Here is a 24,160-nt window from a genome sequence, read left to right as displayed (position 1 = left end):
CTCACCCCTCACCACTCTCCCTCTGACCTCCCTGACCCATCCCCCCCTTTTTTTTCCCCCTAACCATCCTGTATAACTCTACACTCCTATGTTATGATCCCCCTACGAATCATTGGGGAGCGCGCCTATTTACTTGTTAAAATTTTGTATGTACCTAAGCTATTAGCGTTACCCATCTTATGTTCCTTAAAACTGTCAATTGTCAATTCGCCGTTAAACCCCCTCCCCCCGTTTTTGTAAATACTCTACTGTCATTGATGCCTATTATAATAATCTTATGTTTGAGAAATGTCTATCTCTAATGTCCTTTCTCCTCCTCCCTGTTAAAATGCCAATAAAATATTTGAACAAGTAGAATTGTTTTGACCATCCTTAAAAAGCTTTTGATCAGTAGTAATAACAGTCTTTTAGAAACCCACCACAGACATACACCAGAAAACCAATTACAATTTCTCATTTAAAGAATGCTCAAACCTAAAGTCTGTACAGCAAATACAGGATGTCATAATAAAAAGTGCAGTCAAGGGCGGAGGTATAGTTCTATAAAATAGTGACAATTACATCAGACAAACCCACCAAATATTGAATGACACAATTTCTGACTAGAAGCTCTGTTAGAATTCAGTGAAAGAATGTGATAGTCTAATCAATCAAGCATTCAAAGATGATATCATCACTAAAAAGGAAAAATAATTTTTAACAGTCTCCCAACTCACCAAGCCCATTCTTCTACCCATTCCTAAAATCTACAAAACTCTAAAAGATTTAAAAGCCCACTCTATTATTTCAGATATGAATTCCTTGTTCAGTACCCTTTCAGAATTCATTGATTTCCATCTCCAGCAATAAGTAACAACACTACCCTCCTATATATGAGATTACTCCCACTTAATTAAATTGGTTGTAAAGGCTGAAGGTTTTTTACCTTCATGCATTCTATACATGAAGGTAAAATGCCTTTTGTGTGCAGCAGTTCCCCCAGCTCCCTCAATAGTTAGCTGAGCCTCATCGTGATCCATTGAATGACAGCATCGGCTGTCATGGGTATCTGCCTCCTCAGTGGCTGAGACAGCAAGCAGGAGCCATTGGCACCCACTGCTGTTAACCACAGCCTGTCAGCCAATGAGGAGAGAGAGGGGGTGAGGCTAATGGACACACGGAGCAGCGGGTGCCCCCATAGCAAGTTGCTTGCTGTGGGGGCACCCAACAGACAGTAGGAACCAGGAGAGCCTGCGGGGGACCCGAGAAGAGGAGGATCCATACTGTGCAAAACCACTGCACACAGTAGGTAAGTATAGACATGTTTGTTATTTAAAAAAGAAAATTAACCTTTACAGTCGCTTTGAGCATACTTACCACAGTAAAATGAAAAAAGATCTACCGTTGGCTCACCCTTGACTGATAGTCCATTCTTTAGTTTAAAAGCAAAATTTCTTATCTATAGACCCTATGATGCTCTATAAACAACAAACTCATCTGAACAGCATAGAATTGAGACTGGCGCACAACTTTGTATTTGACCAATAATATTACATACAGAAGAAATGTACAGCAATGATTATGAAATTTACAACTAGCTATATGAACAGTAGAATGGGTTATTTGGAAAATAAATGTTTAGGACCTTTCACACAATATTTCCCAACACTGGGGTTGATTTACTAAAAGCAGATAGACTGTGCACTGCAAAAGTTCAGTTGCACTCTGAAATGCTTCACTTTGTAAATAATGCCTAATCAGGTGCAAGGGAAAAAAGATGTTTTTGCTTGCACATGATTGGATGATAGAAATCAGCACATTTTCAAACTTTTGAGGAAAACGAGTGCAACTGCACTTGCAGTCCATTTGCCTTTAGTAAATCAACTTTGTTGTCTTCTATTTCAGATATATTGATGAATTAGTATTAGTATTGGAAATAGATTCCAATTCATGTTCAAATTGTGTAGCATAGCTCAGTAGCAATGCTCACTCTTTTTTAGCATTGCTTTTTTAGATCCCCAGCTGTTCATAAGCTCCTTAGGGAGTATCTCACCAAAAATGAAATTTGTGTTACAGACGATGCCCAAACTCTGACTTGTATTTTAGTGCAGACTTCTGGAAAAATCAGTAAGCCAATCACATAAGCAGGACATGACATTTCCGAGGATGTTCCGTACACCATCTATGTACATAACACCCCCAGGTTGCCATACTGCATTGCATTTTACAGAAAATGACAGTGCTGCAGATTAAAAAGGAAATTTAATTTTTAATAACATTCATTTACAATGTGAATTGTTTAGTATTTGTATATGCTATAATAATTTTGTTTTTATAGCTATTTTGTTCCACAAAAGTGGAGTAACGCTTTAATATTTTATGATCTATCATCTCATTTATCATAAATCTTGAACTAATTGTACCATAATATTTATTATCCATTGTAGCCATGTTAGCTATACTCAGGTTCATAATTTAGGTGTATGTGATTCCTTAATAATTAATATGTACTGTTAGCTCATTTTTTAGTAATAAGAACATTTATGATTTCTATTGTACACAACAGACTTGTGATTTTGTGATAAACTCACATGCATTCTCACAGCTAAATGCTGGAAGTACAGCTACTGAAAACTAAGTGTCACAGCCCCTCACCCTCCTCCCCACTATACTTGATCTTGCATACCCTCTATTATATATTCACCCTACTTGATTGTGAAAAAAAACTTGGGTATACTTTTGAGTATAACTAAATGACCATTGGGAATTATTTACACAACATATTCTTCATCATTCCCCAAAATGAAGTACAATGTAATGAAGAGCCTATGCTAAACTATATTTTTATTAGTGAATATTTTGTGCAATGGGCCCCATAATCAACTAATTATATGTTTTATTTCCTTTTTATTTGTTGCTAAACCAAAGCCTCTTATGACTTTTATTATAGTTTGTCTTCTGACTCATCACATTTTGAAATTAATACTATAACACCAGAGTTACACATTTTATGGTTTCATTTTACTCATTAGCCATTATTTATTAAGTTTTTTTATGTACCCTCTTGTAGGATTTGTGCTATACCTGAAATCTAATTAAGTGACTACCTGTTACAAAATGTGTTATTTTGGTGCTCAATAAAATATTCTTATAAAAAGAAGGTTCTTCTTAGTATATCTTATTTGCTATTCCCAAGTAGTACCCACAATCATGTACCTCACTCATTGATGGGAGTCTGTTAACACCAAAAACATTTTTTTCAAAACTTATCTCCATGGCTTCATAGCTATGCTTGAGAAAGGAGTGAGCCAGTCCTCAGAACCTGCGCTTGCTCAAAAAGGTGTTGCATGTCTATGATGTCACACGCCATCGCTGTTGCTCCTGAGCACACAGGAATCTGCCAGGCTTTCATCTTCAGGCTTCAGCTGACATCGCTCCAGCGCACCCTGCTGTCCAGCTAGAGTCCACAACTTACCAGGCTTGCATTACAGGCTCCATCCTGACACCTTTCCAGCGCTCCCTGCTGTCCAGCTGGCCATCCTGTTCCATGCTCCAGATAACAACTCCAGTGTTGTGCTTCCTTTAACCCTTATGAGCCTACTTATTACCTCCTCTATGTGAGTGGTTCTATTTGTTGTCACCATTAAATATCTTACAGTCTGCACTGTGCCATTTAATCCTTTATAAATATGATGGAAAAGCACATAAATGTTGTACAAGGAACAGAACCTTAATTTCAGTCCACCATTTCATTATAAATGAACCTGAAACAGGCAAAGACCACACTGGGAAATTAGAACTTGTAAACTAACTCAAAGAGAATAGTACATTTAAATGCGTAAGGTTGGCTATATAAAATATAATGTGTAAACCAATGTCAGTGCCTAGGTTAATTTGCCAAGGTACTGTGCACGTTTCATTTAATGCAGCACCCAATCATGGAAAGGCATGGAGAGCTTCTAATTGTATGGCATCAGGGATTTAAATGAAGTATACAAATGAGAAAAATAAAAGTAATTTCTACGGTCTGCTTAAATTTTGCCGCATGTAAGAAAAATATGTTCCACAACCAACTACATAACATGCATATCTTATGTCCGATGTTTATTCAGGGACAGTTTACATACATGAATAGCAGATTCCATAAATTACTTTGTCCTCTTCTAAAACTTAAATGTGGGTATTTACAATCAGGAGCGCTCAAGAATAGACATTGAACTGCAAAATAGTCTGACTTAGTATTTATAACAAGTTGCATAATAACTATTTATAGTCCTTGACTTACACATTGTACTTGATTTTAGTATTTTGTTTGAATCAAACAAAATAACTACTGTTTAAATACCAAAACGTTTACAGGCAGTAAATGTGTATTTTATGCAATGAAAACATTTGAAAAAAATTGAAGATATGCCATGACATTTGTTAACTATACAAACTATGTCAGAATGATAATGTTGCTTTCTATATGGTGTTCAATAAATAAAGGTGGAAGAACATTGAATTGTGTACTAGGATTTATAGATGGCATGACTTCCTTTTCAGTCAGCAAGAGATGTTCTGGTGATACAAATATCAATGACTTTAATATATTAGTGAGGCACATGTCAGAGAGGGGCGGTTTCCAGGCAGGGATGAGCTGTGCTGCTTGCATGGCTGAATAAAAATAACTGAGCTAAGTGATGCCATTGGTGGGTAGCTTCTTCTTTTCAGTCAGTGCAACTTTGATATGTTATCACTATCTACGTCTTTCAGAGTTACATAAAGTGGTAACTTGAAGATCTATACCAGTTAACCACATATATTAATCACTTGCCACAAGGGAACAAAAAAAAATATTGAACCAAGACCTTGTGTGATGGAGGAATATGGTGTTATTCAAGGCAAACTTTTTTTTAAATCTATCAATTTATTATAAATTTTACAGATCGTATCTGACTACCTATCACTAGTAAATCCATGTTTTAATTCGCATTGCTTTCTTCCCATGTATCCCAATCTATGTTCGAGGGATAAGTAGTCTTATTTGGCAAAGCAAAAAAAGAAGTATTTTCCAGAGAGAAATATATCATGTGATGATCTGTAAAATAACTACACACACTGCAAAAATGAAAGTTAGGAAATAAGGTAAAATTGTGTTCGCTTTGAATGCTCAATCATGTGAAAAAAAATCCAATTTTTTAATATCCCTTGTACATGATTGGGTATTTAGAGTAAACATAACCTCTCCTTACTTACTATCTTTCACTTTGCAAAGTGAACATACACTCTGCAATGTAACCATCCTCCTCTACATATTTGCATTTAAAAAAAATTGCAGCTAACCTTTGCAATACACACCAAATAAGTAATGATTCACTGAAGTGCAGTTTTTTCTAAACCTTTGTTTCCAGCTTGAATTTAAGAATTGCTTTTTTGTGCTGAATTTCATAGAAAGTGATCAAGGTTTAAGGTGCTATTAGTTTATTCCTTTCATCCCAGGTGGATGCTTACATAGGGAAATATTTAATAGTTTGAAGAATACAGAGAATTTTGCAAACATAGATTAGCGCATACTCAACAACATTCACCAGATTTATAATGATTACTGGCAAATGTTGTCAGAAGCAATGAAAAACTCTAATAAACATGCAAATAATGTTCTATTGTGCAACAAATGCAGACCATTCTGCATAAGAAGTGCAGGTCTCTATAGGGAATCAATGGAAAATGTTTGCATTTACCTAGTCTAGAGATTTGAATGTTACAAAATCAATTTTTAAACGTGTTGCTATATAAATATTGAAAATATCACATACTGTAAAAATTTTTTTAAGAATTCTAAAATACAGATATTAAATAGCTTTGTTTTAGTTATATTGCATACAGCTGTTCTATCGTGTAATTCAAAGAAAGTAGTTAAAACTAAGTAGTAATTAGAAGAAAAGAAAAGCCTGATTAAAAGGTGGGGTTATCACATTTCTATTAGAAATTAATTAAAAAAAACATTAGCTCAATATGTTAAGAATAGATTTCTGTTGGTTCTAAACAAATACTGTACGTGAGCTTGTCCTAGCCTTTTAATAAAATTGCTTTCTAATTGTGGCTTCTATGTACAATATTCAATATGTGTGTTAGTTTGCAAACTCAAAAAAGCTTTCTTTTTGCATATCTACTTTTGAATGCTATTTGTTGTGTGTTTACAAGCTACTTATATGACAAATAACCATAAAGGCAGACTGCTCCTTCTTTCCATTGCCAGGTTGTTAAATGATGAACATTCTAGGGAATGTATTTTTTATTCACTCATTTTTGCTCCAGGTAAGCTGTTAGCATAATAAATTGCTACTTACAAATAAAGTTTTAAATACATTCAGAATCCTATTTTTTTCTTCTAGCTAGTATTTTGTCAGTATGAACTATGGCCTATAGCAACCTTTCAGTTATGGTATTTGCTTAGTATCAATTCATTATCATGATTTATTTGTGGGAACAGGTTTATTGCTGCAGGAGTGTTCTCATCAGAGAAACCAATTTTAGTAATGTAATAGCAAATGCCATCTGCATTTTAACGTTGCCTTAAAAAGAGCCTTTGGTATCTTAGTGTGATGCAAACAGGTGTGTAAAGTGCCAGAAAATGGACTCAAGACAATGAATGTGCAGTAAACCAATTAAACTGGAATCTTGTGAACATAGTTAATTTACACAATAACTGCAAAATCATTTAAATATCCTTCGTGAATCAATGCTTATGTAGATTGCCTTTTATGTTAGATTTAATTCAGAAAGATAACTCATAATTCTTTGAAGCTCAGTCAAATATGGAAAGTGACAGCAAACATATAATAGCACAAGATACATTTATACTTTGGCCTGATTTTGCCATCAACTACACCCTTTTCTGACCCCATTGGCTTACCATGAGTTTCAATAATAAGTTACAGCAGAACCCAGAATATATCTAAATACATGGGCTCTGATGTAGAATTTAAACTAAGACCCATTAATGTGTACCATATGTACAAATTCTATCACATGATTTAACACATGCCTGTATAGAAGCTTTTTTTCTAGTTCTTAACGCCACAGGATAAGACTTTTAGTCCAACAGGCAATCCTGAGGACCAAAACTCCAGTCCCATAATAATAGTTTCTTCTGTCACCTATTTTAGTATGCTACTGACTTAGCAGAACTCCACAATTTCAAGCAGAAATGTGGTAAGTGGCACAGGGAAAGCCAGCTTTGGGTTCCTGACAGCCTAGAACAAGTAGCCTAATTAAGTACCCCTGCCCAGGGGTACTGAGGCAGTATGAGAATCACACATACTGGGGATTTGTCCACATTGAGTGGACAAGGACTCTGATCAAAGAAGAGGCTGAAGATAGCCAAGCGGAGAGCTGGTCTGACAGGGCTATCTGAGTGAAGAGTCAACATTAAATATATAGATATACAGGGGTTAGAAAAGAAATTGAAACACTGCATGCTTTGCAGGTGTGAAAACAATGACATGTTCTGCATTGAAAGTGAAAGTAATGTAACATTCTTTTGCTTCTGCTGTGTAATAATACACCTAGCTAACATGTGGAAAGCGGCACTTTTGTAATTTACTTTGTGCGCTGCTAGTAATAGGGAGTCATGTCAGAGCTTACTAAGCTTCAAAGAGGGCAAATTGTTGGTGCTCATTTAGCTGGTGCCTCTGTGACTGAAGTTGCCAAGTTATTTTCCGTGTTGTGAGGTACAAAGGTTATGATGGCATACACTGCTTCCAGGAAAAAGTCATTTGATAAGCATAAGCGCTTTCGACTTGGTCAAACGACCAAAAGAGAAAAAAGGACATTGTGACCTGAACTAAGAAAACAACTGCTGGAAAAGTGACTGCAGAGCTCAATATCAGTCTTTACAGGCTTTGAAAGACTGAGATTGAGCTCTACAGTCACTTTTTGCAGTAGTTTTCTTATTCCGGGTCACAATCCTGAGCAATGTCCTTTTGTCTCTTTCAGTCAGTTGACCATGACGAATGTGCTTATGCTCATCAGAGGACATTTTCCTGGAAACTGTATATGCCTTCATAACCTTTGATACTGTAGCTCACAACACGGCAAATAACTTGGAAACTTCAGTCACAGAGGCACCAGCTAAGTGGGCACCAACAGTTTGCCATCTTTGAAGCTCAGTAAGCTCCGATGCGACTTCACATTATTAGCAGCGCATACAGTGAATGATAAAAGTGAGGCTTCCCACCTGTTAGCCAGGTGTCTCATCACACAGCAAATCATGTAGTGTTTCTATTTTTTGTCTAACCCCTGCAGCTGAAATTAGTATGTTTGCTTGGGAAACTTCTCTTTGGTTACCTTGCTTGCTAAAGCAATGAAAGTCAGCTGACAATCCTGAACAAAGTACAGTGAGCAGACTGATCTCATTAATTGCTGTACATTTGATGCTGAACCCATACGATAGAGTATACAGTATCTGCTGTATAGGTTTTGCTTTCAGCTTCAAGCCACCAAGTTCTTGTGTTTGCTTCTCTTTTAACGTTTAGAAAATAAGGTTAAGCCAATGTAGCCAAAAGGTAGTTTATGTACTTCTTTTATCGCTACATGCTGCCAAAAACAAATATCAGTATGTGTACTATTTTATACCTCTTCAGTGTACAATTTAGTTAGCAAATATAAAGTAATAAAGGAGGCAGTGTCTCTAATGTAGTGTTTAGTAAGGTAATTTACAAACAGCAGATTATTATACATTACCACAACATTTTCTCTGTTTCATTAAAGCTAAATGCTTAGTTTCTATGCAGGTATGAGTAAAAATAAAATAAAATAAAATAAACTAGCACATTCACAAAATTAAAGGGGCAGTAGAGTGGTAGTACCAAACAAAAACTATTGAAACAATATATAAAGGGGGGATATATATATATATATATATATATATATATATATGTATATAATAATTAATAAATTAATCATGTATATCAAACAGAATTATAAGGATAAGATCCAAAATGAATATTGACAATAATAAAAGTTGGACCACATAAGCGTCTGTGTGAAAATATGTACAACATAGGTTAAGTTACAACATCAGATGAACTATAATAAGAGCTGCCTAATTATAAAGGGAATATGGATAATACAAAGAAATTCCCAGACACTGTAAATGTATACAGAGAAACTCCCAGACACTATGAATGTGTAAGCATGTTAGTGTGTGTGTATATATATATATATATATATATATACACACACACACATGCACTGTGTTAGCTAAGAACCTATAAAAATATAGATTCTTTTTTTATAGATTAATTTTGGATCTTATTATTTTTATACATGTTTAATTTATTATTTATATTTCCTTTTTATATATTTTCCCCCCTCTTTATATATTGTTTCAATAGTTTTTGTTTAGCACTACCACTCTACTGCCCCTTTAATTTTGCTGAGTGTTTATGGTACACAACGACTACATGTTTCTATTTAAGGTTTCACTCATTGCATGTACAATCAGGCCTGTAGAGGGAGCTAGAGGCTCCGAGCGTGTAGCCTGTGTTTTTTGTGTCTTCTGTGTTCCACATCCTGCCCTCCTCCTCTTTCGGTGACGTCACTTCCGCCGATGCGTTCCACGCTGGTCAGTGTGGACTCTTCCTGGTCCAGACAGTGTTGGACTGGCTCTGCTGCATCCCCATGACATCTGGGTGGTTTCCCAACCAGCATACATGGCTCCACACTGTCCCAGCTTACATCCATGGCACCCTAGGTATATGACCGGCGGTACCTGAAGGACGGAGAGGAGCCACATTCCCCTACATGGATGAGCTTGTCATTTTCTTGCCTCTTGTGAGTGTTTTTAATCCTATATTATTAAATACAGCAGCCAATTACTGCACTTAGCTGGCACCTCCTGTTCTTATCTTTTTTTTTAGTTTTCTATGTAGAGTTGGCTTTGCTCTATAGGATGGCTAACGCTATCTGACACCCAGTGTCCCAGAGACTTTTTAAAGACTTGATTATGTCTATGGACATTATATGATTTATTCTTTTAACAGTATTAATTTACATTCAACCCTTGCCTGTCTCCAGCACAGAGTTATACGTATAAAGGTTACGTATACATACGTCATTTGCCTTGCAGGCATCTGACACTATTTATATTGTTCATAATCCATATTGTATCACATTGGAAAAATCTCACCTCTGTGCTCCAGAATTTCTCCTTTATTATTTGTAGGGGTAAATGCAGGTAAGTGATGGAAACAATTAGCCATGTAACTTTTATAATTTACATATGTTCATAAAATAAGTGTGCAACCCTGCCAACCACGGCACATGACTGCCCACCCCTACTTTCAGCTGTAGTGTCTATTTAAGGGGAAAAAAAAAAGATATTTTGTATCTTTAGATTTTGCAGACATTTCCAGTACTTGGTTATAGTGAATCATAATGCCACAGGGATAAAAAAAATGCTGACTTTTCACTGATTATGGCCCTTTGAAGTGGCGGCTCTTAAATTGATGCCAATAAAACAACACACTTTGCTAGAAACCTATAATTTAAAGTGTTTAATTCTTTCATCATTCAGCAACCGGGGCCAAGTGACCTTTCTACAGCAATGAATCACTGTCCAGTACTGTCTAAAGATCAAGTATTGTAGGAGCAGATTGCTGCTAATCACATTAAAGCACCATAGAACTCTTTAAAAGTGTTGGGAAACATGTGATTGTGCATTTGTCCAGCTTGACAGTGATGTCAGATGTTCACAGATAATTTACTGCAATTTACCTGAGCTAAAGTTTTGAACATTACTTTCTTGGAATACAACATGAGCTAACGTTTTATACGGCATGCTTTAAAGTGATTCTAAAGGTTTACTTTTAAAAAAAAATAACAAACATGTCTATACTTACCCGTGTGCAGTGGTTTTGCACAGAGGAACCTGGATCCTCCTCTTTTTGGGTCCCCTTCTGGAGCTCCTGGCCCCTCTCTCCTGTCAGGTGCCCCCACAACAAGCAGCCTGCTATGGGGGCACCCACTGCACAATGTGCACTTTCACACATGGAGCCACAGCTGGGCCCCGCTCCCTCTCTCTTCTCATTGGCTCACTGGCTGTATCAGACAATAAGGAGAGGGAGTCCCGGGGTAGCTAGGACTCCAGTGCACATCGCTGGATCGAGAGGGACTCTTAGGTGAGTATTAGGAGGGGCTGGCCAGGATGCTGCACAGAGAAGGTTTTTTACCTTCATGCATAGAATGCATGAAGGTAAAAAACCTTGAGCCTTTAGAACCACTTTAAGCAAGCAGAAGGACTATGCTTGTGGACTAGAGCTAAGAGAAAGTAAAAGCTTAAGCATAATAAAGCATAAGTAACTTAGTTATTATCCATTGAAATTCACTCCACTAGATCTTTTTCCAGAAAAGTAGCAAAAACTATATTGGTATATTATTATTCACAGCATAATGATTATTTGCTATTATTTTATAATTTAACATCTGTAGAGAAGCCCTTTTATAGTGTAAGATTGCAGCAGTCCACTCTTTGCGGTTGTATTTTTACCCACTAGTGTACAATTTATTTTCTTTTTGTTTTTCACTTGAATGTCATAGTAAATAATGGAACCTTACAGTTTCCCATCTATGCCAGAGTAGGCTCACCTTTTATGTGGACTGCAAATTCCCAGACACCATTGTGAAAACTCACTTAATGGGCAATCTACTCCTTTTCAAAGGTTTATATTACATTTAAAATATCATTTTGAGCTTTATTTTTTATTTTAATTCTGTATATAGAGCAAGTACATTTAGAGCTATATGAATATATTGCACTTTTAAATCCAATAGGATCACACAGATTAGATCTGAAGTATCTATAGTCCCCAATCTAATTAATGGAAAATTTACATGGAGATTAAATTAGACTCTAGTGCCTGAACCCAAGTACAGTTGTAGCTTTTATATATATTTCTCAGATTTTAAATCAGAGCCCCATTGTTGAAAAGTTAATTTGTTCACCTTATCCATGAGAACATTTGGCATCCCTGCGGTATGCTCCTTTAATCATAAAAATTTCTCTGAATCAAAAGAATATGGCAGCAAAATAAGCTTTTTTTCCCTATCCTTTTTGGTATCTTATCTCTATATCATGTAGCTTTGGTTTAATAGCATCCTTAGCTTACCCAAATATAGGAATAGTGTTTTACTGTACTGCTTTAAAAATTAGGACTTTCTGTGTTTCTTCCAAAAAGGTTAGGAACATGAATAATAAGTACTAGCACCAGACGATGAAAACCACAATTTTAACTTAACTCTTTCATTACCAGAACTTAGTTGTTCACTGGCACCCAGTGGGGAGCATCTATATCAGCAGAACTACAGAGCTCATGTTAGCAATAAGGGGGGGGTCACTTTTTGATTTCATTACATGATCAGCAGCTTGATTTATCAGGACAGTCAGGAGCACCATTATAATATAAGCTGATGGTCCCTAAGGCAACCATTCGCTTAGCAAAGTGAGGAATGCAGCCAACCTAATGCATATTGACCTAGCTAGCTGGAATTTGCTCTGTTCTGCTGTATGCCTTGTGCTAAAGAGCTAAATTAGTTAATGAATATATTCTAGTTTATAAAATTATATTTTATATAATACTTCATTATTTGAGTAAAATCTCTTTTTTTACAAAGCTACATCTAACACAGCATGCTTTCATTTTATATAATTTGAATACATGCTAGGATTACTAAGACGAAAGCCAAGAATTGAATGTTTTTTTAACTGAAAATCCAAACAGGTCTTTGTCTGCTAGAATAGGACAGGTAGAGCCCCTTCCTTCCACGTGCCTGTCTATTGTTCACCTATGTTTATTTTGTGAGTAAACTTCAAATTACAAGATCAGATTACACACAGTCATCAGGCTATTCACAATATAGTAATAAATCACTCTATAGAAAACCTGCAGTCATAGCCTCAAGCATGTACCTTGTTAGCTGCAAGAGGTCAGTATTTGATATTAGTATAAATATATAAAGAAATAAGACAATTTTTATAAAAAAAAGTTTCCATGATTAACCATTTAACGCCCGGCCTATGGCCAAATGGCGTCCGTAAAAATGTGTTAGCTTTCCGGGAGGCCGCCATATGGCATCCTCCCGCACATGCGCAGTTCGTGCGCTTGCAGAGCCGCGCAGCGGCGCGATCTGTCACCGGCCATGTACCTCGGACACGGCCGATGACAGATCTGAGTACCGGCCCTCGTTGCCGGTACCATGTGACCTGCTGTGACCAATCACAGCAGGTCACATGACAGTTGTATACAATGGATGGCTTCATTCATGCCATCCATTGTATACTAGTGTCTAGCTGTGAATGGTCACAGCTAATCACATGCACATGTCACATGATTAGCTGTGGCCAAATCACAGCTAAGCACAAAAAAAAAAAAAAAACCCTGAATGAATCGATGTCATTCAGGTAAATGCTTGCTTATAGCAAAGTAATTCTTTGCTATAAGCAAATTGTGTAAAAAAAAAAAAAAAATACTGATCACTTCCCCAAAGTAGTACAATGTTACTATGGTAACATTGTACTACTTTGGACATAGTAAAATATGGTAACATTGTACTACTTTGGACATAGTAAAATATGAAAAAAAAATCTTAAAAAAAAGAAAACAAATGTAATTTAAAAAAAAAAATATATATATATATATATATATATATTTTTTTTTTTTCACACTGTCACCAGTCAGTGTCCCTGATCACCGCCATGCCAGTTATATGATGACGCTGTACTGCACTGGTGACAATATGTAAAAAAAAAATAGTGAAAATAATTTTTTTATTTTTTCATTTTCCAAAAAATTATGACAAAAAAAATACAACTTCAAAAAAACTCGCCATTCCTCTTATGAAGTACGTCGGACTGTCTGCTTTGCAAAAAGTGGTCATTTGGGGGATATCTGTACTGTTCTGACATTCTTGGACCTAAAGAAATTAGATTGGCTGTCAGTACTTCAGGATTGATCAATATTCAGATCTATACCATAGTTTGGTGAAAATAACCCAAATTAGGATGTATTTTTTAGTTTGCAGGAAAGTTATAGAGTTCACAAAGACATGTAGTAGAATACATCTCGGCCTAAATTTATGAAGAACAATTATTTATTTGCAAACTTTTATAACAAAAACAAAGAAAAATGTGGGTTTTTTTTCAAAATTTTCGGTCTTTTTTGTTAATTTAGCAAAAAATAAAAACCCCAGTGGTGATTAAATACCACCAAAAGAAAGCTCTAGTTGTGTGAAGAAAATGACAAAATTTTAGTTTGGGTACAATGTTGTATGACTGCGCAATTGTCATTCAAAATGTGAGAGCACTGGAACCTGAAAAATGGCCTGGGCAGGAAGGTGTAAAATTGCACGGTGTTGAATTGGTTAAGATATTTAAGAATGATTGTAGTTGTTTGTTGTACTGTACTACTAGCCATCATGGACAGCACAGTGACAATGGGCAGCACAGTGGCTAAATGGTTAGCACTTCCGCCTGGCAGTACTAGGGTCGTTGGTTCGAATCCCAGCCACGGCACCTCCTGCTACTCCGGTTTCCTCCCGTGTAGCAGAGCCATACAAAGCAGTGTGCTTACAGTGTAAAGCACACACACAGTAAAAGAGCACACTTAACCCTTTGATTGACCCACATGTTAACCCCTTCCTGCCCAGTGCTTGTTATTAGCACTGATGACTGTATTGGTGTCACTAGGGATGTCAGTAACACCAAGTCAGTTCCCCCAGTTTGAGAATGCCCGCTGCAGTCCCGCTATACATTGCTGATCGCCACCATTACTACATGTAAACCAATTACTTTACATGTATTGGGATTTTTTTTTTAGTAAAGACATGTAGCAGAATACATTTTGGCCTAAATTTATGCCGAAATTTGATTTTTTTTTTTTTTTTTTTTTACTGGACATGTTTAATAGCAAAAAGTCAAAAATATAGATGTTTCTGTTTATAGTGCAAAAAATAAAAAACACAAAGGCAATCAAATACCACTGAAAGAAAGCTCTATTTGTGGGGGAAAAAAGGACATAAATTACATTTTGGTGCAGTGTTGCATGACCGTGCAATTGTTGTGCAGTATCGCAGCACCTTATCACAAAAAATGGCCTGGTCAGGAAGGGGGGTAAATCCTCTAGAGGGCAAGTGGTTAGAGAGTAACATTACTTTTGTTGAGAAAAAACCATTCCCCTCTGGACGATCAATGTACAATGCAGGGATTTTAGCAAACTTTATTGCAGTTTCATATCTTTTGTTATTGTGAAGAAATAGCTGTTTGTCTGTGTCCATGTGCAGAGTGAATCTGTATGGGAGTGACTTCATAATTATCAATCAGCTGCTGCACCTGCAAGGCTCCACTGAGGAAAATTGCAGGGTCTGCATCCCTTTAGACCTGGTTTCCCTATGGGAGTATCTGATTAAAAATGGAATTTTTGTTGCAGGGGTAGCCAAAAATCTGACTTATATCTTAATGCAGATAAGCACTGCAGTAAGCCAATCTCACAAACAGGAAATTACATTTCTAGGAGGTGTTCTGTAAACCATCTGTGCACAAAATGCCCCCAGGCTGCCATATTGAATTGCATTTTACAGAGAATTAAAGCTCTGCAATCTAAAAAGGAAAGGTAATTTTGAATACTATTCAATTATAGTATGACTTGTGTTGCAAATGTATATGCTATATAATTTCTTTTTTAATTTGCCATTTTTTTCCCCACGAAAGTGGAATTACCCTTTAAATCTTCCCGAGCAGCATAGAATATAAAATCACCCAAAGGGTTTTAACAGTGGCATAAAAAAATTCTAAAAAAAAAAACCCATGAAACTGTAGAAATGAGAGCTTTGCCTAAACAACCCTACAGTCTATAACCATTTAATGAAAGTAGTTATGTTTTCACTAGGAGTGCTTGATCTTCTTGAATTTAAGATTATTATATTCTGGGCATACACAATTTTTCCCCTTTTTTTTTCATTTACCTCATTTGTCTCTAATAATGTTTTTGCATGATGAAAGATTGAACAAATTGTTGCTTTAAATAAAGCTGAATTATAATCTACTGCTTAATCAAACTACTGCTGCAATACACCTGGGGAGCTGAAAAGTAATCAAGGAAAAAGTAATGAAAAATTAAGAAAAGTTAGTCACACAGGCATTACTTAGTGGCAGTTTTATTAGCAAGAATTTCTCCTATGTTCTTTTTTTCTGTTTTCCACTCCAGACTAGGTAGAAAAGTAAAACATTAAAAAAAAAAACTGTTAACTGAGAGGGTGCTTATCTTGAGTTAATTGGCCTGATTTACAAAAAGGAAATGCAGGAGAACAGGGAAAGTCAGGGCAGGGAAAACATGCTTAGAACACACTTGTAATGTGGGTATAAGTGCATGGACCTTGTGCTACTATTGAGTGTGATCAGTTAGGGATCTGAGATAGTATACACATAAGGAAGCTGATGTACTAAAGGAGTTGGCAATATTCTCTTGAAAAAAAGCAAATGTTTTCTTCAATTATTCAGTCGTGAAGATGAAATAAATGAATAGGAATTTGCTTTTTACATAATTGGATCCTTGAAGCAAATTTGTTTTCCATAATACATTTTTTTTGGAAGCAAATTTTTATCCTTTTTTAGTCTGAAGATTCTCAGTTCCTTTACAAAACTAAACAAACTGTATAGTTTAATGCACTAAAGTGAACTCAGTATTGTGTGTATGTGCCTAAACAAAACCACTATATTGTGACAAGCATCGGTAAGCTATGAAAGGTCCATGTGCTTAAGAAAGGAGCAGGTCAAAGAATCTATACATTGTTCCCTCTGAAAAATAATGCACAATACATACCAGTATTGATCATTACAGCACACATTCAAAAGTAGAAAGATATGTATTCCATGCTGCAATTTTTTTGACTAATGGATGTAAGATAGTCCCAAATACATTAAAGCTGATGTCATTTTGAATCTTGGTATGCCACCACTTAGCTGGTGTACAACTGAATGCTGGAGTGGAGTGCTTGTAGATTATATTTATGTGTGCATCAAATGTGCATAGCAAATGCTGTGAGAATATCATTAAGCTTTTTGGCCTTCTTTTGTGGGTGTAATCATGTAATAATATTATAAATACATTTATATTCTAGTAAATCAGGCTGTTTCAAGATACTTAAAGTACATTTTGGGTGAAACATTGCTTTATCTCTGTGCTTTTTTGGGACCTTTGGTATAACCTTAATAAGACAACACAGGCCTCCTTCTAGTGATTAATCTGAAAATCTACATACATAATAAAAATAAAAATATGGAAAATAGGCAAAAATGTAAAAAGACATATTAAAATTAGTTTAAGGTCCTCAATATTAACTCAAATATATGCTCACTGAAAGTATACTATTTCCCTTTCATTGGCCCTGTCATACTGTGCAATAGGGTGACTGTAACTTTAAAATTATTATTACAAATAAATTGTTGTTACTGTTTAATCTATTACATTTGACTATAGGTATACATTTTGGAAAGATATGAATTACCTGTAATTTATTTTTTATTTAATTATTTAATACCATGATTGTCCAAGTTTGCTTAATTATTATGGAAAGATAAGTGGCATGACACAAATCTGATACCAAAATGATTCTTTCTAGGTTAGTGATCATCATAAATTACTTTGTTGATGAAGGCTGGAGGAGCCCACAATAATGTTCTCACATTTATACCAATAAACCATTTGTAAATGTAGCCATGTTAACAACTACTTTACATATTCCTTTACTTTTCCAATGCCAGCAAAATTATGTTTTCACTTACTAATTTTATGATAGTATACTCCCTACAGGGACCTTTAGACTTTTCAGGGATGTGATTTTATAACACATTATAGAGTTGTGTACTTTTTAGGATCTAATTATTTTGAATCTATTCATAAGCACCTCAAAGACAGTACTGCACTTAATAGAACAGTACGTTCCTAATTATGAGTTTATTCATTCTGAGTATTGTGTTGTTACATATTCCTTATTGTTTATCTCTATTACAGTACCTTTGTTGACATTTTATAAAAAGAGTAGCATTAAGACTGTTATGCCCAGGATGAATATACATATTAAATTCAGTAATTCAAGTTACTGTCCTATATATAGGTTGCAACTTGTTGAATATAATTAGGATCTAAGGTTAGGGTAAATTTCCTAAGGTTCCCAAAACCCATATCGTGACAGGAGAAGTACATTTATGACAGTTTTATCTACATCCAAGTATTGTTTTTGCACAAGGATAAACTTAGATAATATAATACACTGTAAGAAATTGCAGCATAGCATGCCCCTATTTCTTACCATAGATAAGAGTGTCCGTGAAATGCCTCCGTGAATTCCATTGTTACATTTATACATAGTACATAAAAGCATATGTCCCAAAATATACCGTGTAGAGCCCATGACCTGGTGAGAGTGGCAAAGTGCAGTGCCTCTGTTAATACATACAGATCACAGTGAATTCTTAAATACACACCAAAGTACATAGTTTGTGTTGCAATTTAACAAATCAATACTGTAGATATGTTGATTGTGGTATGCTTTATTAACCAGAACATGCTCTGTCATCAGAAACAATAATAGAAGTTTTATGGTGTAGTATACTACCAGCATGATACATCTTGCCATAGTGGTGCAGTGGTACTGGTCAGTGAAGTTGGTAAATCAATGTTGCTAGATTTACGTGGTCGCCTACAGGAAAATTGTGATCCCAGTGTTTAAAGCAATGTCTGTCTTTTTCCTCCTCTTTGCACCCTTTTATCATTTTTAAGAGAAGATAGAGTTAAGTTATATGCATTCTGACTAAAAATCAGAGCAGTTTACTAAAATATGCAAAAAAGAAGGGTTTGTGAAAAGGAATTCACAGAAAGCGGCTACATTATGAACAGAATGTGATACTCAGAAAAATTTCCAAAAATTATGCTTTATTACATATAAATATTTGACATATGGGCAATCGCCCTGGTTTACCATCACCTCAGTATGAGACAATACACACAGACCTAAAACCATATAAAATAACACCAAGACCGAAAAAAAAAAAAAAAACTATCTTTACTAAAATATGCCCCTGTAAATGTATGTATGACTGTTAATAAAAGACTAAATAAAGTGAAATTCTAGTTGTCAACTTCACCTATAGGTCACACATAGCCAAGGACAGCTATACCTATGTCTTTAAAACCCAAGGTCATGATTCAAAAGGTAATATATTCATTTTTGTAGTCTTATTTTAAAATAAATGTATTTTATTGTTATTTAAACTTGCCAACATATTTATTTAAAGTAGATGTGTCATCTTACTGAAAAGGGGAAAATTTGCAGTGCTATACTCATTTGTCATTTTATGGAGACAATGCATTTACTGTATATCCGTTATGAATAAAATTATGCCAGGACAGAAGAATATCTGTTGCCCTGCCAGAAAACCATTGTGCTTCTAACCTTCTCTGCTCTCTAACACTGCTGCACTGAATTCCCAAGCAGTTCTCCTCTAGGCACTAGTGAACACCCCCCCCCCCCATATGTAATAAAGTTGGGGAAGGCGATGTCATGTTATTCAGCAGTAGATAACTTGGCAGGATTGACAACACTACTTAGGATTTCAATGCAGCAAAGGCACTGTGTTGTCATCTGGAACAGGCAGTTAGGAGAGCAACAGTTTTCTGGAAGATTAACAGGTACTATTACATAAGTAATGTTATTATTAATTCATGATTAAATATTAAGCAATTCTTAAGCATACAGGTTTTACATCATGATATTGGAAGTACTGTAGCTTTATTTACATTGCACTTTGCAAAGTGAAATCTGGGTAAAGTATAGTACTAGTTTCACATATAGGTAGCACTGCAGGTGAAACCTTGAGACTGCAAACCCTGTGCTGAACAAGAAGATGCTGGAAAAAGGGGCACTAATGTAGTATTTGTCTAAAGACAGTGATATGTTACCAGACTGTGCCATGTTACAAAAGACTGATGCTACATTTCAAGCAACTTCTGATTCATGTAAAAAAATGTTGTTACATTGTTTGTTACAGGAGACTGCCATGTTGCCAGAGAGAGAGAAGATTGTAATAGCTTACATATATTCAGGAAGTAAAGGAAAGCTTGTGTGCCTGTATCAATCGTATTGTGTACATGTGTAGTATTGACTAACTGATTGTTTCATTGCATATAGAAGAGGCAGAATTTGATTTCTTCAGTGTTTCTGAGATTACAGGGAATTATTGGTAAACTCCATTTAAACCTAAAAATTAAGTCTTGGGAACTTTAAAGGGAACCAGTCTACTTGGCCAGTGTGTTTGTGTTCCATCCTGTTGTTGCTGTAGAGGTTTAGATTGCCCCCACTGTTTAAGAATGCTTTGCTGATGTTATCCTGGTTTGTGGGAACGTCATTTGAGGTCCTGGTTGAACTTTGTGACAGGGAATTCTTGATTCTTCCTACTAAGATTTCTGATCTTGGTTTTCAAAGGATGCTGGAGATCCAATTTGTCAGTAACATTATCTCCCCACATCATCTAGCCTGACCCTCCTCTGCTGGTTTATGGTTCTTGCTGTGATCCTGCTCCTTGTAGTATGGCTTGGCTGTTCTCTCCCACCAGCAGTGCTTTTGGTCTATGCTGGTCCCCTCCATTTTTTTCAAAGCATTGCTTCTTGCCCTGTTAAACAGTATATACATGAAGAAAAAAACTTGTTTACAGCTTTCCTTCTTTATGTTTATATATAGAATAGTCATGCTGACATCTACCCCAATGTTTGGGATGCAATCTCATATGTCATACAGGAGGCTTGGAGCAAAGTTGTAATTTTGTTTAGAACTCTTGGTAGATGGCATGCAGGTGAAGCTAAATAAAGAGGCTGCAATCTATTAAAAGCAAAGCATGCTACAACGTTCTCATTTTATCACGGTGAATTCTTTTTACAATGATGGATTGAATACTTTTAGCTCTGCACTCGCTAATTTACTTTGCGTCTGGAATTGCTCTGTAAAGGTAGCATTTTGAAGGCTGCTGGTTGTATGAATTATAGTTACAGTATGTTGAGCGAAGTTAAGATGGGTGGGTCATCTTGTATGAGTGGTTGGCTAGAACTGACTCATTCATATTTAAATGGTAGGCAAGGAGCAGATCAAGAACACTCATTGTGTTAAGCATCTTGATATAGGATCCCCAGGAATAGCCTTTGGTTTTGGACAGGGACACCTTATACGGTGTACAGTGTACTTTGGAAATCATGGTGGAACATACAGCATAGTAGAACAAGACAGAGGTATCCCACTGTGTCAGAAGGGTTAAATGTCACCCAGGATTCTCACTAATGCTGATTGAGGGTCTCCAGAACGACTGTTTTAAATGGATAAAACTGGTGTTAAAGTTTTCTCCAGGATTGGCAACTTCTGGAGTGGGTCCTGGAACCCAGGACGTTTGTAGAGCCTTGGGAGGGATGAAACCTGTAGGTGTGGGTTTATATTTTTATGCTATCCAGTACCTGCTGGATATGTAGATGTACACAGGCCTTATATTATGGGAACTGAATAGAGTTCAATGTTCCTGCCTGGAAACAAACTGCTTCAAGAGCATTGTGTGTGTGACCAAACACTGGGAAAGTGACTATTCATACTTCAAGGAGAGGTGATGTGTCCAGGCCATAACCTGAGATAGAGTGTTCAAATAGGCAGGAGCCTATACTCATCGGGAATCTGAGCTGCAATAGGAGAGTCTGTAACTAGGCAGGAGCCTTTACAGCCCCCAAGGCTAAGTGGGATAAAGCAGTTAATTTGAGTCAAGCTCAGGGACTATGCAGCCTGGAAAGTCAAAAGGCTGAAAAACTTCCATTTGTGATGTTGTGATGCTGCAGCCCAATGCATGGGTAACCTTTCATCTGATTGTGAACTTTTCTGTTAAATAAAAATTAACTTAAAGAACATTGCAAATTGACTGCGTTTTTGGAAGCACAATACTTGAGACGAATCCCACTATATACTATATTTTTTTTACATATATATATAAAAAATATCATTTTACCCACTTAAAAAACATAGGTGTGATCATATAATTTAAGCTAGTAAAATTAGACAGTTATTACTGTCTGGGAAATACTGTCCACCTTTGGGTTCTCCCTGTTTGAGGGTTTGTAACAAGGCGTACATTAATATATAATTAACATTGTGAGTTGAGCGAATTTAATGTGCTACTTACCAAATTAGTTAAAGTATTATATTTTTAATTTGGAGGAAAATACAAAGAAACACATGATAGCCTGTAACCTAAACCTTTGAGTTACTATTAATTTTCATGTAACTGACCAAAAAACATTAATCTGTTCATGCTGCAGAATACAAATCTCATCATACCTTAAGTTCACTGTATAACCGACCCAGTGCATGAATATTCATGCTCACATAACTGATCTTTCTCAGAGTGATCATATCCATAAACATGAAAATCTTGTTAAGTTACACTAATGAGCACTGTGGTGGAAAGCTATTCCCCTATCAGCTTTAAAGGGCTAATAATACCACCATGTGTAATGTCCTTAGTTTTGTTTCTTCCTCTTATTTGTTTTTCACATGATCTTTGGCTAATCTAATGACCATTTTGAATTATCTCAGTGCTGCAGCTCAAACACACATGACGTGTCGATTGTTTAGTTATTGCCCTATAGAAATTTAAAAAGAAACAATGGCATAACAGTGACATAATTAAAAACCTAAACACTATTAAAGATTATATGCTAACCAGTTAATAGAAAAAAATAACTGCCTAGTTTCTTTGAAATTGGATAATCTCTGAAGCTAGCTAAAGTGCTGAATTCCTCATAAACTTTGTGTCTGAGCCCACTCCTTTGTTACAGCTTGCTGAGAAACAGCATACCTCATGCAAAGACAGAACAGGGAAAGCTCTCACAGCATAATGAAGCCTCAATATGTTTCCTGGTTTCAGCATGCCCAGCTATGATATGCTGATCATAAGTAGGAGTGAACACACACAACAAGAAAATGATCCCTTTTTTATCTATCTAATAGATTTGTCATTCCTTTTCCAGCTACCATAGTGTTAAATGAGCTGAACTGGACTGCTGCATTGGATGAAGTGTTTAAGAAAAACTCGGCTGAAGACAAAACCCTTTTATGGCAAGTGTTTGGAAGTGCAACTGGACTGGCCCGGTACTACCCAGGTAAATAAAGTATTTATTCCTTCTTGGTGTTCATTCATAGAATGCTCATAAATGGCTAGATCTTTCCATGTGGTGTGCCCATTTAAAGCATTACTTGACAATCTGGTTCTTTCTCTTAGGATGTCCATACTTGGCCCGATCTTTACAAGTGATTTTCCTGATTTAGGCAACACTTGGAATAGCTGTGCAAACATCAGTTCATGTAGGGATCAATTCAAGATACCACCAGTGCACCATGTTTAGCTAAACATACAAGACACTTTAATACCGAAAGCAACAGAAACAGAAAGCAACAACATTTCAAGGCAACTAGGGGCCTCTTCCTCATACAGCGGTGACAGTAATCAGACTGCAAAGAGAGTTTAAATAACCATTAATACTCAAACATGATTCCCCACCCATAGAAATACCCACAGACAGCCCACAATCCCACTTAGTATCCCTATAACACAATCATTTCATCATACATACAGTGCTGTACATATTTGCTACAGTTAAATGATGCAGATCTTTGAACAAATGTTAATATTACACAAAGATAACCTGAGTAAATACAAAATACCCCCCTTGCTAATGCATGGATTGCATTATATGCACACTGAGAAGGATTGTGGGTGTTTCTTTTGGTGGGCAGGGTTGTGATTGGGTGTTGATGCTTATTTAAACTTTGTTTTGATGTCTGGTTATTGTCTGCTGCCTGAAAAGGAGGCTCATAGTAGCTTGGATTGGATTTACAGTACGTGTCTCATTGCTGCATGTAGTGTACTGGACTCTCTGCATTTATGGTTCATGTAGGGATTCCCATTGTTCTATGGAGTGTGCTGGGCGCTCTGCATTTATGGTTCATCTAGGGATTCCCATTGCTCTATGGAGTGCGCTGGGCACTCTGCATTTATGGTTCATGTAGGGATTCCCTTTGCTCTATGGAGTGCGCTGGGCACTCTGCATTTATGGTT

General features: G+C 36.2%; 1 protein-coding gene across 5 annotated transcripts in view; it reads left to right on the top strand.

Annotated features, from left to right (window-relative positions):
* Positions 1 to 24,160, top strand: part of CACNA2D1 (calcium voltage-gated channel auxiliary subunit alpha2delta 1) — an 857,854-nt gene that overhangs the window by 493,181 nt on the left and 340,513 nt on the right. For all 5 annotated transcript variants that reach the window (XM_089685880.1, XM_089685888.1, XM_089685869.1 and 2 more), the window contains one exon: positions 23,073 to 23,204. In XM_089685880.1, the coding sequence (XP_089542006.1) occupies positions 23,073 to 23,204 (132 nt within the window). The remainder of the gene's footprint in view (positions 1 to 23,072; positions 23,205 to 24,160) is intronic.

Source organism: Staurois parvus, unplaced genomic scaffold, assembly GCF_062004578.1.
Source record: "Staurois parvus isolate SC_StPar_1 unplaced genomic scaffold, SC_StPar_1.0 ptg000019l, whole genome shotgun sequence".
NCBI lineage: Eukaryota > Metazoa > Chordata > Amphibia > Anura > Ranidae > Staurois > Staurois parvus.
Note: the sequence above shows the minus strand (reverse complement) of the source record. Positions and strands in the feature narration are given on the sequence as shown.